The sequence below is a fragment of the Protopterus annectens genome, chromosome 3.part0 (assembly GCF_019279795.1).
Source record: "Protopterus annectens isolate FY-2018-M chromosome 3.part0, PAN1.0, whole genome shotgun sequence".
NCBI lineage: Eukaryota > Metazoa > Chordata > Ceratodontiformes > Protopteridae > Protopterus > Protopterus annectens.
This window is the reverse complement of record NC_056731.1, coordinates 162140200-162156275: the sequence shown is the minus strand read 5'-3', so window position 1 is coordinate 162156275 and position 16076 is coordinate 162140200. Positions and strand designations below refer to the sequence as shown.

Below are 16076 nucleotides of genomic sequence, written 5' to 3'. Positions count from 1 at the left end.
GTGTATTAGATAAGAATCACTTGCTACCCCACATCCCACATAGCCTGTGTACTAGATAAGAATCACTTGCTGGCCCATACCCCACATAGCCTGTGCACTAGATAAGAATCACTTGCTATCCCATATCCCACATAGCCTGTGTACTAGATAAGAATCACTTGCTGGCCCATATCCCACATAGCCTGTGCACTAGATAAGAATCACTTGCTGGCCCATATCCCACATAGCCTGTGTACTAGATAAGAATCACTTGCTATCCCATATCCCACATAGCCTGTGTACTAGATAAGAATCACTTGCTGGCCCATATCCCATATACCATGTGTACTAGATAAGAAATATTTGCCACCCCATATCCCACATACCCTGTGTACTAGATAAGAATCACTTGCCACCCCATATCCGACAAACCCTGTGTACTAGATAAGAATCACTTGCCACCCCATATACCCTGTGTACTAGATAAGAATCACTTGCTGGCCCATATCCCACATAGCCTGTGCACTAGATAAGAATCACTTGCTGGTGCATATCCCACATAGCCTGTGTACTAGATAAGAATCACTTGCTATCCCATATCCCACATAGCCTGTGTACTAGATAAGAATCACTTGCTGGCCCATATCCCATATACCATGTGTACTAGATAAGAATCACTTGCCACCCCATATCCCACATACCCTGTGTACTAGATAAGAATCACTTGCCACCCCATATCCAACAAACCCTGTGTACTAGATAAGAATCACTTGCCACCCCATATACCCTGTGTACTAGATAAGAATCACTTGCCACCCCATATCCCACATACCCTGTGTACTAGATAAGAATCACTTGCTACCTCACATCCCACATAGCCTGTGTACTAGATAAGAATCACTTGCTACCCCACATCCCACATAGCCTGTGTACTAGATAAGAATCACTTGCTACCCCACATCCCACATAGCCTGTGTACTAGATCACTTGCTACCCCACATCCCACATAGCCTGTGTACTAGATAAGAATCACTTGCCACCCCATATCTGACAAACCCTGTGTACTAGATAAGAATCATTTGCTACCCCATATCCCACATACCCTGTGTACTGGATAAGAATCACTTGCCACCCCATATCCCACATAGCCTCTGTACCAGATAAGAATCACTTGCCACCCCATATCCCATATACCCTGTGTACTAGATAAGAATCACTTGCTACCCCATATCCCACATACCCTGTGTACTAGATAAGAATCACTTGCTACCCCACATCCCACATAGCCTGTGTACTAGATAAGAATCACTTGCTACCCCACATCCCACATAGCCTGTGTACTAGATAAGAATCACTTGCCACCCCATATCCGACAAACCCTGTGTACTAGATAAGAATCATTTGCTACCCCATATCCCACATACCCTGTGTACTGGATAAGAATCACTTGCCACCCCATATCCCACATAGCCTCTGTACCAGATAAGAATCACTTGCCACCCCATATCCCATATACCCTGTGCACTAGATAAGAATCACTTGCCACCCGATATCCCACATAGCCTGTGTACTAGATAAGAATCACTTGCTGGCCCATATCCCACATAGCCTTTGTACTAGATAAGAATCACTTGCTATCCCATATCCCACATAGCCTGTGTACTAGATAAGAATCACTTGCTGGCCCATATCCCACATAGCCTGTGTACTACATAAGAATCACTTGCCACCCCATATCCCACATACCCTGTGTACTAGATAAGAATCACTTGCCACCCCATATCCCACATACCCTGTGTGCTAGATAAGAATCACTTGCCACCCCATATCCGACAAACCCTGTGTACTAGATAAGAATCACTTGCCACCCCATATACCCTGTGTACTAGATAAGAATCACTTGCCACCCCATATCCGACAAACCCTGTGTACTAGATAAGAATCATTTGCTACCCCATATCCCACATACCCTGTGTACTGGATAAGAATCACTTGCCCACATAGCTTGTGTACCAGATAAGAATCACTTGCCACCCCATATCCCATATACCCTGTGCACTAGATAAGAATCACTTGCCACCCCATATCCCACATAGCCTGTGTACAAGATAAGAATCACTTGCTGGCCCATATCCCACATAGCCTGTGCACTAGATAAGAATCACTTGCCACCCCATATCCCACATAGCCTGTGTACTAGATAAGAATCACTTGCTGGCTCATATCCCACATAGCCTGTGTACTAGATAAGAATCACTTGCTGGCCCATATCCCACATAGCCTGTGTACTAGATAACATTCACTTGCTGGCCCATATCTCACATACCCTGTGTACTAGATAAGAATCACTTGCTGGCCCATATCCCACATAGCTTGTGTACTCGATAAGAATCACTTGCCACCCCATATCCCACATAGCCTGTGTACTAGATAAGAATCACTTGCCACCCCATATCCCACATAGCCTGTGTACTAGATAACAATCACTTGCCACCCCTTATCTCACATAGCCTGTGTACTAGATAAGAATCACTTGCTATCCCATATCCCACATAGCCTGTGTACTAGATAAGAATCACTTGCTGGCCCATATCCCACATAGCCTGTGTACTAGATAAGAATCACTTGCCACCCCATATCCCACATATGCTGTGTACTAGATAAGAATCACTTGCCTCCCAATAATGAGGTCTCCAAAACTGCACATGGCACTGTACATGGAGGTAATTTTTCATGAGATATTTAAATATGTATTCAGTAAATGGCACTGTGCTGTTGTAAGTGTTAACTACTTTTTTATTTTTAATTGTTCAACTTAGAATCCAGGTTATGCTGGACGCCAGGAATTGCCCGAGAACCTCAAGATCCAGTTCCGGACTGTGGCTATGATGGTGCCTGATCGTGCGATCATAATGCGAGTTAAGTTGGCTAGTGCTGGCTTCCGTGACAATCAAATTCTCAGTCGAAAATTTTATACCTTGTACAAACTCTGTGAAGAGCAGCTGTCTAAACAGGTAATATAAATGTGTTACAGGCTGGTCCCATAGTTTCATTGTTCAATAATGCCATCTAGAGTGCAGTCATCTGTAAGAGTGATAGTGATGAACAGTGGCATATATTCTCCGTTTGATTTTCTGCTGAAAAACCTGGCATCTTAATTTAGCAATTATCATTTGGATCAGGCAGGCCATACATAAAGACAAGTGATCCCTCAGCTCCTTAGGAAACTTGATCTCCACTCTGGGCTCCAGTCTTGCTGCCATATTTTGTAAAAGTCTCTCACTCTGCACTACTAGACAACCTTCTGTTAGAAAATATTCCCACTTCTGTAAATCAAACTCAGTTTCTTCATTGTTGTGTTTCATAGCAGGGATGCTCTACTGACTACTGATCCAGTGTTTATGATATTAACAGTTTTAGTTTAAAATGGAGTAGACTCATAAGTTCCTCAATAAGAATGAGATGTGCTTTAATACATAATTACATCAGTATGAGGGAGAAATAGAAGAAAGAAAAATAAAAACAACAACTGTCAATATTACCAGAATAAGCAGCCTGGCTAACACATGAATGATAAGAGATCGGCTACCTGGACCAAGTTCCAGCTCATGCAACCAACAAATCAGTCATTATTTCACATATTATTTCTGCCCAAAAATTCATATTTTACCACAGTCTAGATTCTTCAAGTCAATATCCATTATAAATAATAATATCAATATAATAAATAATAAATAATTCTAAGCCAGAAACATAAAATATACAATAAAATAAAAAACTTTTTAATAGGGGCAAGTGTTATCTCTGGTCCTTGATCTGCTCTCACTACAACAAATGCTGTAATGGTTAATCACAATGCTGGTGAATGTTTTCCTGAATCATTGGTCTCTGGTATTACATTTTTTTTTCTAAAATCTTAACTTTTTTAGGTAAACACAGTTAAGGTTATATTGAAAAGATGAGAAGCCTACTTTTATTTTTTTACAAAAAAATGAGCTTGGACTCAGAATGCTGGTTATGTCAGTAGTTGATATGGAACAGGATTAATTGTAAATTGTTTTTTCTAGAGTTCCTAGAGCAACACGACTTGAGATCTAAGAAGATCGACAGTTCTCATTAATCTGTACCAAGAGTAGTAAGTGGTTCTCTTTGGAAACCTGTAATTATTAAAACATCAAACACAAATGTACAGCATATCAAAAGGATGAAATCTCCAACTGCATCTGTTTCTTTGAATGCTGGAGGGAAAGAAAGCCCCCCACACTCCCTGAGCCTATAGACATCAACTCCATGGCTGTACAAATACAAAACAAAGGAATCACTGCTGATGCAGGTGTACACTTAGAAATGATACCTGCAGTGATTTCCTACAGAAGACGGTGATTGGCATTCATATCCTCACTGTCTTGTGATTTGGGGCACTAGACACTCAAAGACTTTGATACCAAAAACCTGCAGATGTAGTAGGTATGTAGTAACATGTTTAGTGAGTACCTTGGACTGGACCATAGCTCTAAACTGTCCAGATTTTCACAGAATGCCCATATTTTTGACTCTTATATTTAGTCTGTCCCTCATAAAATATGTGGTTTTCTGGCAAATCATTTAGGACTGATGTCACTAAATAGTACCAGACATTTGAGTTTCAGACTTCATATCTTTCAGAAAATGCATGGTAATGCAAACACATTTAATATATCAGCTTTCTAAGTTTCTAAGAGCAATATTTAAAAAAGTCCCTATTTTTGGGCCTTTGCCCCCCCCCCCATTATTTTAGGCTTTTTCTCCAGATTTCCTGTACTTACAGGTTAGGAGGTATGGACTGGGTAGATAAACTGCCTCAAGTCCCATGAGCAACAAATCCACATGTAAGACATATAAGTTGGACCCTCACTATTGTACGTTAGACACATTGTCATTCATTTATCCACTGCACACACCATTTACACTGCTATTTCTTTAAAAAGTATTTTAATAGCTTGTATTTTGGAATTTTTTGCCTTTGTACATCATATGGCACTAAGCGTAAATATTGCAGTCAGTAATAGCATTATATTTAACTTTGATTTTTTGGGAACCCAAATACACCTCTTTGGTTCATAGATTCATAGGTCTATACTAGACTAACAACCACAGGGTCTTTTATAAGCCTAGCCTTCCCAAATTTTTGTGCCCTGGTGGTTATTTTAAGTGGTAAATGTAAGCTATATGCAAGATGAGGCATGATTTATAGGCTGCCACTGTCCATTAGAGACAAAGGTGCTAGACTTGGGCAAATTTCTTATTCTCCATCCACTGGGCCAGGTTACAGTAGAATAAGGTTAGGGAAGAGCTCTTCTTCATATAGATGGGAAGTCGGTTCCAGGGAAGGTGAATTCTCTGAGACACAGACCTGTTCCTCCAACATGTCCTATTTATGCCACAAGCATCATATAGTACTGATGCTATTGGTTTTACGGCTATGCAAAAGTTCCATCAGAGTGGGATACAGGAATACCTTGCATGCCAGATATAGATAGCCTCTTAACAGATCATAGGATAATGAGTCTAGAGATAGGACCTTGAGGCACTCTATCAGCTTCTAGAATGGGACATAAAGTCTATCAAGTTGCAAGACAAAGATCGAAAGATAAAGAAGATAGTCAGATACCCGTCTTAAGTGATGCTAGCAACAACCTACTCACCTGTCCAAAAGACATCACAGGCAGATGTAAGGAGTACTTCCATCAGCTTCTGAGTGTAGAGAACCCCACCGAAGCTGTATTGCCCCGGGCACAGCCTACAATGAGAGGAGAAGGAGGAGCCCAACCTAAAATGAGAAAGAACAGCACTAAGAAAAATGAATCAGGGAAAGCAGCAGGCTTAGATGAGATCACAGCAGATATGATAAAGATATTGGGTAAAATAGAGGAGAAATGTCTCCTGAGGGTACTAATAGCAGTGTGGAGAGAAAGGCGCATCCCAGATTAGTGGAGAAGAAACATACTAGTGTCAGTGTGTACAAGAACAAAAGTGGGCATCCACTACTGTGGGGAATACAGAGGTATCAAAGTCCTGTCGTACTGCATGAACGTTATGGAGAGGCTGATTGATAAATGAATATGCAGAGTAGTAGAAAGTAATATGGTGGATGAGCAGTTTGGATTCACATCAGGATGCAGCACCACTGATCTGATTTTTGTAGTAAGACAGAGAGTTGAGAGGAAACCAGAGATGAGGAAACAGCCCAACTGAGCATTCCTAGACTTGGAGAAAGCTTATGACAAGGTCCCAAGAAAGCTGATTTGGGCAGTCTTGTGGTGGTTTAAAGTCCTAGAACCATTGGTAGAATTAGTACAGGCTATGTGCAAGGACCCATTGACTTAAGTATGAACAATGTTCCATCTAACAGAGGGGTTCCAAGTGGGACTGTATGTGCATCAGGTTCAGCTTTGAGCCAACTGCTGTTCATGATGGTGGCGAACTACATTAGCAAACAGGTCGGAGGGGACAGATTAACAGAGTTTCTAAATGAGCAAGACCTTCCACATAGGACAGAGGAACTGAATGCAAAACTAAAGGCACATGAGATGAAACTAAGTACAGATAAAACAGTTATAATGGCAACAAATGGTGGAAATCAGGAAGAAATGAGAATTGAGATAGAAGGAAAATAGTGGAACAGGTTAACAGCTTTGGGGGGTTATCGAGGAGAAGAGAAGTCTGAATGAGGAGGTCAAAGGCAAACTCAGAGGGGCTGTAGCCAACTGGCACAGAGTGTCAGGGGTAGTGCATGACAGAAGAATGCCAAAAAAGCTGAAAAGTATGGAGGAAAAAACAATGGGGCAACCAGTACTACTGTATGTACAGAAAACTAAGCAGAGCTGTTGAGGAAGCTAAAGATGATGGAGATGAAAAGCCTGAGATGGCTGGTAGGATGTACACTGTGGAGCAGATGAAGAAATAAGGACATTAGAGCAGAAGCCAAAGTACCTCCAATTGCAGAGAACAGATTACTGTGGTTTGGACATATGTGCAGAAAAGCAGAAGGCAATCTGGTGAAGAAGATGTGAGACAGACAGGAAAAAGGCAATAGGAAACAAGGTTGTCCAGCAAAGAGGTGGATGGATTGTGAGAAAGAAGAGCTGTGACAGTTAGATATGATTGTTGAAGAATGTAAGAGAGTGGCATTTAACTGACAGTGAAGGCAACAATTGACACGACACCCCAACCTCTTGTAGAAAATGGGAGAAAGGGGGTGATGATGATTATGACGATAGGTGAACATGAGACAACATTACTTCAAGATATCCATATCCACCAGAGTGGCTACAGAGAAATTGGAGAGGTGCACTTTCATGATGTCAGGTCCTGTTTTTTAGGTAAGCTACAAGGATGTAGTGCACAACAACTTAATAGCGTGTTACCTATGGTATTTTTGGGAATAGAAACTAGACAAGGCTATGTAAGACTAAATTTATAGGGCAAAGTAGTTTCTCTGTGCTCAATCCAGTTGCTGGGTACAGCTGCAGAGGCAGTTTTCGGGGGAATATATAATCTCTAGGTGCCTCCATCTGTGCAAGGTACTGCTAGACGCTGCTGCATGATTACCAGTATTGTGAAACATGCCGAATTAATGCAGTCACTGAAGATTGAGTAAACTCACTAAATAGCCCTCTGACCAATAGAACACTCACATTCTAAGCCATCCTTCATGTTTCCCAACTCGAAGAGACCAGGCTGTCACCTACTGCCACTCGCTGATTAATCCCAAGTCTTATTCATGTAAAAACAGACAGAAAGCTTGTAAAAGTGTAATGCTGACAACAAAGTAATTATACAGCTAGCTTGGCAATACTTTAAGGCAATTTAAGCGAAACAATACGAAAGCCAATGCAGAAAAATCAATAAATAATTTAAGAAATCAACAGCAGTTCACTTAATATATTTAGACATTTAGACAAGTGCAATTTTTTGAATTAAAGTACTTAGTTCTGCCTGAATGACACAGGATGCAAGAAAATCTTTCTGAAAATATAGGCAGAAATGCCAAGCATTGCTGAGATTTATGGGAATGAGCCAAAAGCCACTCAAACACACCAAATTTATACAGGCACTGAAAACAGAGTAAACTGACTAAATAGCTCTCTGATTAATGAACACTTACACTCAAAGCCTTCCTCTGCATTTCCTAAATTGGAGACACCAGGCTAGCACCTACTGCTACTAGATGATTAATCCCAGGTCTTCTTAATGTAAAAACACACAGTTTGCCGAAAGCATAATGCTAACAACAAATTACTTCCCCCGATAGATAGACAATAGTCAAGGTAATTTAAGACAAGCAATCCAACAGCAAGGGCAAGCGGGAGGCAAATGCAATTATTACAATCTCAAATGTCGAAAAAGAAATAAGCAATTCAAGAAATCAACAGCAGTTCACTTGGTATTCTTAAACAAGTGTGGTTTTTGTTTTTAAATGAATGTACATAACTCTGCCTGGATGACAGTGTTGTAAGAAAAGCTCTCTGAAAATACAAGTCAGGATGCAAAGCATGGCTGAGTTCAATGGAAATAAGCCAAGAGCCACTCAAATGAACTGAATTTATAGAGGCACTGAAAGCAGACTAAACTGAATAAATAGCCCTCTGACCAACAGAGCATTTATGCTTTAAGCCTTCTTGTGCTTTTCCCAGCTCAGAGACACCAGGCTAATGACTACTGCCATTAGATGATTAATCCCGGGTCTTCTTAATGTCAAAACGCATAGAATATTTGCTAAAACTAAAATTCTAACAAGAAAGCTATTCTACAGCTAGAAAGTCAATCCAACAACAAGACAAGCGTTAGGTAAATGCACCTATTACAGTTGGAAATGCAGAAGAAACAATAAAAAAACAAGAAATGAAATGCAGTTCACTTCATATACTTAGACAAGTGCAGTTTTTTTATTTCAGTATTGAGCTCTCTGGATTGCATTAGATACGTGAAAATCTCTCTAAAAATACAGGTTAGGACATGAAGTGTTGATCTCTATGGGAATGAGCTAGAGCATCTCAGACCTGTTGAATTTATACAGGCACAGAAAGCGGAGTAAACTGAATAAATAGCTCTCTGACTGATATAACATTTATACTATAAGCCTTCCTGTTCATTTACCAACTTGGACTCCCAGGCTAGCACTCGCTGCTTCTAGATGATTAATCCCAAGACATCTTAATGAAGAAACACAGAGAAAGAGTGCTAAAACTATAATACCAATAACAAAGCAATTCCACAGTTAACTAGACAATAATTTAAAGCAATTAAGGGCAAACAATCCAACAGTAAGGATAAGTGAAAAGCAGATGCACTTAATACAGTCTCAAATTCAGAAAAAGCAATACATAATTCAAGAAATCAACAGCAATTCACTTAATATACTTAGGCAAGTACAATTTTTAAATTAAAATTCTTAGCTCTGCCTGAATGACACTGGATGCAAGAGAATGTCTTTGAAAACACATGCAAGGACACCAAGCATGGCTAAGCTCTGTGTTAATAAGCCAAGGGCCACCCACTCAAATATTTTGGATTTATACAGGCACTGAAAACACAGTAAACTGACTAAACAGCCCTCTGATTAATGAACACTTACACTCTAATCCTGCCTATGCATTTCTCAGCTCTGATAGACCAGGTTAATACCTACAGCCACTGGATGATTAATCCCAGGTCTTCTTAATGTAAAAACACACAGAGAGTTTGTAAAAGTGTAACGCTTACAACAAAGTAATTTTACTGTTACAAAACCTTGTACTGCCAAACTAGCAAGGAAAAATTCCACACAGTACTAGCAATAAAACTAATTTCCTCTTCAAGCTGTAAATCATCAGTTATCATACGACTAGCCCTAATGTATTGTCCCCTAGGCAAATTCTTTTTCATAAAAAGTGGGTGATTACTACTGCTATGTAAATAACTATTGGTAAAAGTACTTTTTCTATGTATAATACTATCAAACTCCTTATTGTCGTCATTTCATTATAATGTGACATCCAAAAAATTAACCATATGACCTAGGTCACCCATAGTAAACTTTAAAAAAGCAGATTTCTCATTGATTTCTTTCAAAAGACCCCGACACTCAATATTAGTTCCTTCTAAAACAAAAAACAAATCATGTACTAAGTGCTTGAAAAAACACACCCTATACTTCACCCTAATATTATTTAACACACTATATTCCCACCACCCTAAAACTATATTAGCAAAGGAGGGGGCAACGGGAGAGCCCATAGCCACTACCATTCTTTGTTTGTAAAACGTATTAAAAATAAAATAATTGTTGTCTAACAAAACTTCAATCAAACTACAATAAAAATTCATCTGTTGGGTGGTAATATCTGAAAATTTGGAAAGAAACATTCTGATAAACTCAATTCCTTCATCATGAGGAATAACTGTAAAGTGTGAACAAATATCAATAGTACAATAATATTTACTTCAGGCTTATATTTGTAACTGGTATTAAACTCGTGGAATTTATCAAGAAAGTCCCAATAATCTTTTATATATGCCTCCAACCTACTAACTAAAGGATTTAACACACTGTCCAATATTAAGAGAAAGTCCTTCGGTAATATAAGTAGGAGCAGAAACTATTGGCCAAAAGGGGGGATTTTCTACACATTTATGCAACTTCAGAATACCAAACAAAACCCCAACCCTGAGGTTTCCAGTGTTGCAAAAATTAAATACTTCTTCATTAATGTTTCCTTCCAAAAGACGATCAAACAAAAATGTGCATACGTATTTATAACACAAAAACGTGCAAACATATTTATTACACAAAAACGTGCATACATAATTATAACATTTGTTAATACATGTGCCATCTACCCTTTTGTATTAACTTTCATTACTTAACATTAATTCAGTTTTTTCTGTGTATTTTTCCTGGTCCATTAAAACCAACCCACCTCCCCTTATCAGCCTTCATAACTCTCAATTCTTTGTTGTCTAAAATTTCTTTCAAAGCATGAAAGATTAAAAAATGTTCTATCTATAATCTTTCTATTTAATAAATCCCTAATAGCATCTTCACATAATGTTTCAAATACTTTTAGGTTATAATTCAACGGTGGATTAAAAGCTGAAGGTTTCCACATATCGTGATACTTTTTTAATACAAACATCACTTAAAATGTAACTCAAGTTTAACTTGCACACATATTCTTTTAAGTGCAATATAGTTCTAAAAGTGTCAGCCCAACGGACAGGAACAAAATTAAGTTTTAAAATATTTTCATGAATGTGATTTAATTGAAAAGTAGACAGGTAAAATATTTTAGCTTCATACCTGTCTGTCTGTTGGCAAGTCTGACCTCACTCGCCCTCGAGGTCTTAAAGTCTGTGTTCTCTCCATCTTCCCCTCATGGGCTTGAAAAAAAAGAAGAAGCAGTTTTAGGTCTAGCCCCTTTCAAAATATATTCGGCAGTCTCTTTTTGTTGGGGAATGCAATGGATTGGTGTTTTTTTACTAGTTGTGGTTTGCACTTAAAAGAATATGTGTGCAAGTTAAACGTGAATGACAGGAGGAAAATACGGTTTACAGACTTTCTTCTAATCATTAATAAAGGAATCACTATTAGAACTGAGAACGTATACCACGCCAGTCACATCCTTCCATCCAATAAGCTGTGGATGTAACAGAAATCAGACTGCTGTCTGGTCCACTAGTAGATTCTCAATATATGACCTCAGCTATGCCTGTACAGCATAACCACTCTATACTGTATCATAGGTTTTACTCTGTCTAATCACTGAAAGTGACAGGCTTACTTATATTGGTTGTACACTACCTGAATAGATGCAATGGCAGGTGGAGGTTTCCTAATCACTATAACTTTGACATCTTTTGCAGGCCACCTACCTACATGTTAAATTACACAGTTAAAATAACACCGTTACATATGGCCATAATAGTGTCACGTTGCATTTTATATTCATAACTTACCTGTGTTGCCAGTCTTAGACGTCACCCACTGTCTTCTGGAAATAGTAAAATTTAAAGCATTAAATAAAGTAACTGAAACATAAAAGAAATCCTCCAGCTATTAGACTCCTCTAATATGTAGCCTTGAAAATGTTATTTAGTCAGCTTATACTACCATAAAATGTAGCTTGCGTCTTATCTGTAAATTCTGTCTGTTACACTTAGGTACATAGAAAATGTCTGCTGTGTTTGGGAAATGTATGAAATATATATATGCCAATTCCATGGTTGCACAACCATCGAGAGAGAGAAGAAAGAAACCCAAACATTTAGAATTAGTGCCTGCACATAAATGGTAATTGAAATATAAGTGATTTCCTATGCAAAAAGTGATCAGGCAGTTCTAAATCAGAGATTACAAAACAACAAGTTTAAGCTTGCCCACTTTATATGCAACCAAGTGGAGAGAAACTATACGTGGTGGCAAAACAATGACTACAGATTTTCCTAATGGTGGGGCAAAAATTGAAGCCTCTCCCAAATTCTTCAAGCAGGGTCAATGCAAGTGAGAGTGCTTCACCTAGATATTCCTTCCAACTGACTGCTGGTCACCACTGAGCTATTCCTTGCCTCTTTATCAACTTTTCATTAAAGAAAACCTTTTATGTGTAGATATCTCTGAAATGGCAGAGATATAATCTAGTTAAACTATAAACTTTTTTATTGTATTACTTCCTTCTGTCCAGGATGAGATTCAAACTATGATCTTTCTTTACTTGGGTGTTAGATTATGCTATTCGACTGGAGGCTGAACTGCACCTATCACTATTGTGACCTCTTAAGCTAGCAGAACAACGATACCACACGCTGCATAGCCAACTTCTAGAGAAAAAAAAAACACAAGGATGACACATGATGGAGTCATGATTCACTCGTGACTTTAGTCTGATATTTAACTTTTGTAGCTGACAGCAGGGAACAGAGTCTGCAGAGACAAGTGACAATTTATTTAAGGTAACAGAGCTTAACTTATGCCATTCCTTTGTCTGTCATGAAAGGCCTCCTGTTCATCTCAAGTGTTTCTAGGATCCACCGAGGTTTCATTAAACATTAGCCTTCTTTATATTATAACTGAACAGTCCTAGAGCAGGAACCTCTGCCATTTGTGTCTGTACCATTTATTTCTTTTCTCATGAACCTCAATCTATCTGCCCTCCTGGTAAATATATGTCTGCATCATATCCATTCCAATTAAATTATTCTACAAAAATAACTTAATTTCATATACCATTTCATCATATGACTATCTTTTTTGCACTCTCTCTGTCCACAAAATGAATCATTTGTTAGATTATCTCTAAAACTATATCCATCCATCCATCCATCCATATAGTGCTGTTGAATTACACATATACAGTACTCCAAATGCAGTTTCAAAAGCTTAAGTGTCAGTGTAACTTATTTAGTCATTGCATCTACTCCTTTGCAATACTGCATTTTACCCTTAATCATAGCTTTTGTTCACTTAGCAGCATGGTTTTACTTGGTAACCCACCTCTCACCCTTTTAGCATTAAAAATCATAGCACTGGCCTGTAAAAATCACAGTAGAGGGTCAGAAAGAGGAGCATTTTGTTATTTTTCACAATAGAGATTGTTCTGATACTAAAGTCCCTATGATTAATGTTATTGAATCTTTGTTTTGGCCTTATTCAATTATTTGATAGTGTGTGTTTCAACGTTCATAGGAGCATCAATAAATCTTGGAGGAGTAAGACTGAATCTATGGTTAAAAATCATAGTGCTATGCATAAAGCATATGACCTGAGAAGTATGCTTAGGAATGATCAAAATCCCAAACTTTTTTGTAGTACTTCAGTGTCAACAATAGGAACCACAGCTCTTAGTACATCTGTTTTCCCTATGATTGCTTTCACCAGTACATTTTCATTTTCTTAATAAAAAGGTCATCCCTGTATAGGTTAGCATTTCTATCTTTATCAATGATCCCACCATAAAGCATTTTGCAAACTAACATGGCCCAGTTCCCTAGACCTATATAAATATTCCTTATCTAAGTGTTACACAGAACAGGCCATATTACCTATTCTGTGGTACTCTGCTGAATAAATCCATCTCACCCAACTATCTATCCAATTAGTATCCTTTGACTTTTCTTCTATGAACCAGTTTCAGCTCCCTGTTGAAATGTCGGCACTTGAAATGCTGACTGCTGACAAGCTGGAAAAAAAAAGACTGAAAACACGGGAGAATAGCGAATCTTGAAAATTACTTTTCTCCTTTAAACTTCTTTTTGCAGGGAGACAAGCTGCATCTACAACCCCCCATGTAGGTGGCAAGCCTCTCACTTTCTCCAAACTTATATATCATCTCCGAGATCACCATACCTCAGAGAAAGGGAATATTCCAAGAAATAGCATCACAGACTTAGCATACATAAGTCCATTCATTTGGCCATTCCCTCTCCATATTTTGGGACCTGATCTAGCAGGTCCTGGCACTTCAAATGGTAACCACCAGTTTCTGAACAATCAGAAAATTATATGTAATGTCTTCATAGCCTTTTGTGGGTCACTAGAATCTAAGAATACTATATCAGTGGGTAACCCCTATCAAAATGCCTTTTTTGCATTCATTAAACAAAATCATAATAGGCCTTTATGCCCTTCACTTAGACCATCTTTAATGGTATCTTCTAATGACTTCCTTCAAGCTGATCAAATGTCAGTTTTGTCGCTGAGTGATAGTGGTGCTTAATATTGAATAGATGGATAGCCAAACTTTCAAAATGTCAAGGGACTGTTCCGTCATGAAAGGTGAGTGGGACTGGAGGCAGTGGGACTGTTTGTGTGTGTATGTGTTTCTTCTGCTATCTTCTAATGACTTCCTTCAAGCTGATCAAATGTCCGTTTGGTTGCTGAGTGATAGCAGTTGTCATTAATATTGAATAGATGGATAGCTGAAAGTTCAAAATGTCAAGAAACTGTTCCATCATGAAAGGTGAGTGGGATTGGAGGCAGTGGTAGTGTTTGTGTGTGTGTGCGTGTGCGTGCGTGTGTGTGTGTGTGTGTGTGTGTGTGTGTGTGTGTGTGTGTGTGTGTGTGTGCGCGTGTGCGTGTGTATGTGTGTGTGTGTGTGTGTGTGTGTGTGCGCGCGTGTGTTTGTGTGTGTGTGTGTGCGTGTACGCAGCGTGTGTGTGTGTGTGTGTGTGTGTGTGTGTGTGTGTGTATGTGTATTTTAGGATTACAGTCAGGATTAGGTAAGGGTAAATGTAGTGATGTTACTGTGTGTCTGTGAGTGTTTGTATATCTGTGTGTGTTTTGTATGGTGGCAGTTTTACATGAAGATTTTTCTTAAGGTGTAGGGTTAGAGTTGGGGGAAGGGACAGTGTTAAGGGTTAGGGTTAATACCCATTACTACACTGGTGCAGGGGTCTCGTACCTCTTTCCTGCTTAGTATGACCCCCTCTTCATATTTCCTTGACATCATTTTGTGACCTCACATAATGTCACTGACCTCACAATAATGCCACTGCCCTCACACTAATGTCACTGACCTCACACTAATGCCACTGACCTCACACTAATGCCACTGCCCTCACACTAATGTCCCTGATCTCACACTAATGTCACTGACCTCATACTAATGTCACTGCCCTCACACGTTATTCCTGCTAGTCCAGTCCAAGTGTGACCAACATCCCCAGATCCTTTTCCTTCTCTGTTGCCAGCAGTTTTAACTCCTTCCCGATGATAGCTCACACTAGAATTATTGTGTTCTAAGTGCAGTACTTTGCATTTGTTTGCACTAAATCTCAGCTGACACTTTTTACACATTTGTTCATCCTTTCCACATATTTCCCAGGACTCTTCCCTCACCTTCCACTGCTGCACCTATTCTGTGTCATTAATAAAGCGGTTGATCTTGTTCTCCCTTCCCTTCCCATAGATGTGTCTGAGACAAATACACTGAAGACGACTGGACCCAGGAGAGTGCATTACCAATTACTTTTCTAATTTCCGGCATTATCACTCTCAGTGCAATCCTCTGTGTCCTATCATTCAATTATGCAACTATCCATGTCCTCAGTTTTAGTCTTCCCCAATCCCTCCATTTTCCTAT

At 39.0% G+C, this 16076-nt stretch overlaps 1 protein-coding gene across 1 annotated transcript in view; it reads left to right on the top strand.

Annotated features, from left to right (window-relative positions):
- The window catches only part of LOC122796791 (dynein axonemal heavy chain 5-like), a 2204633-nt gene that overhangs the window by 1106517 nt on the left and 1082040 nt on the right, over positions 1-16076 (top strand). Inside the window, exon 43 of the mRNA XM_044065521.1 lies at positions 2799-2993. Within this exon, the coding sequence (XP_043921456.1) occupies positions 2799-2993 (195 nt within the window). The remainder of the gene's footprint in view (positions 1-2798; positions 2994-16076) is intronic.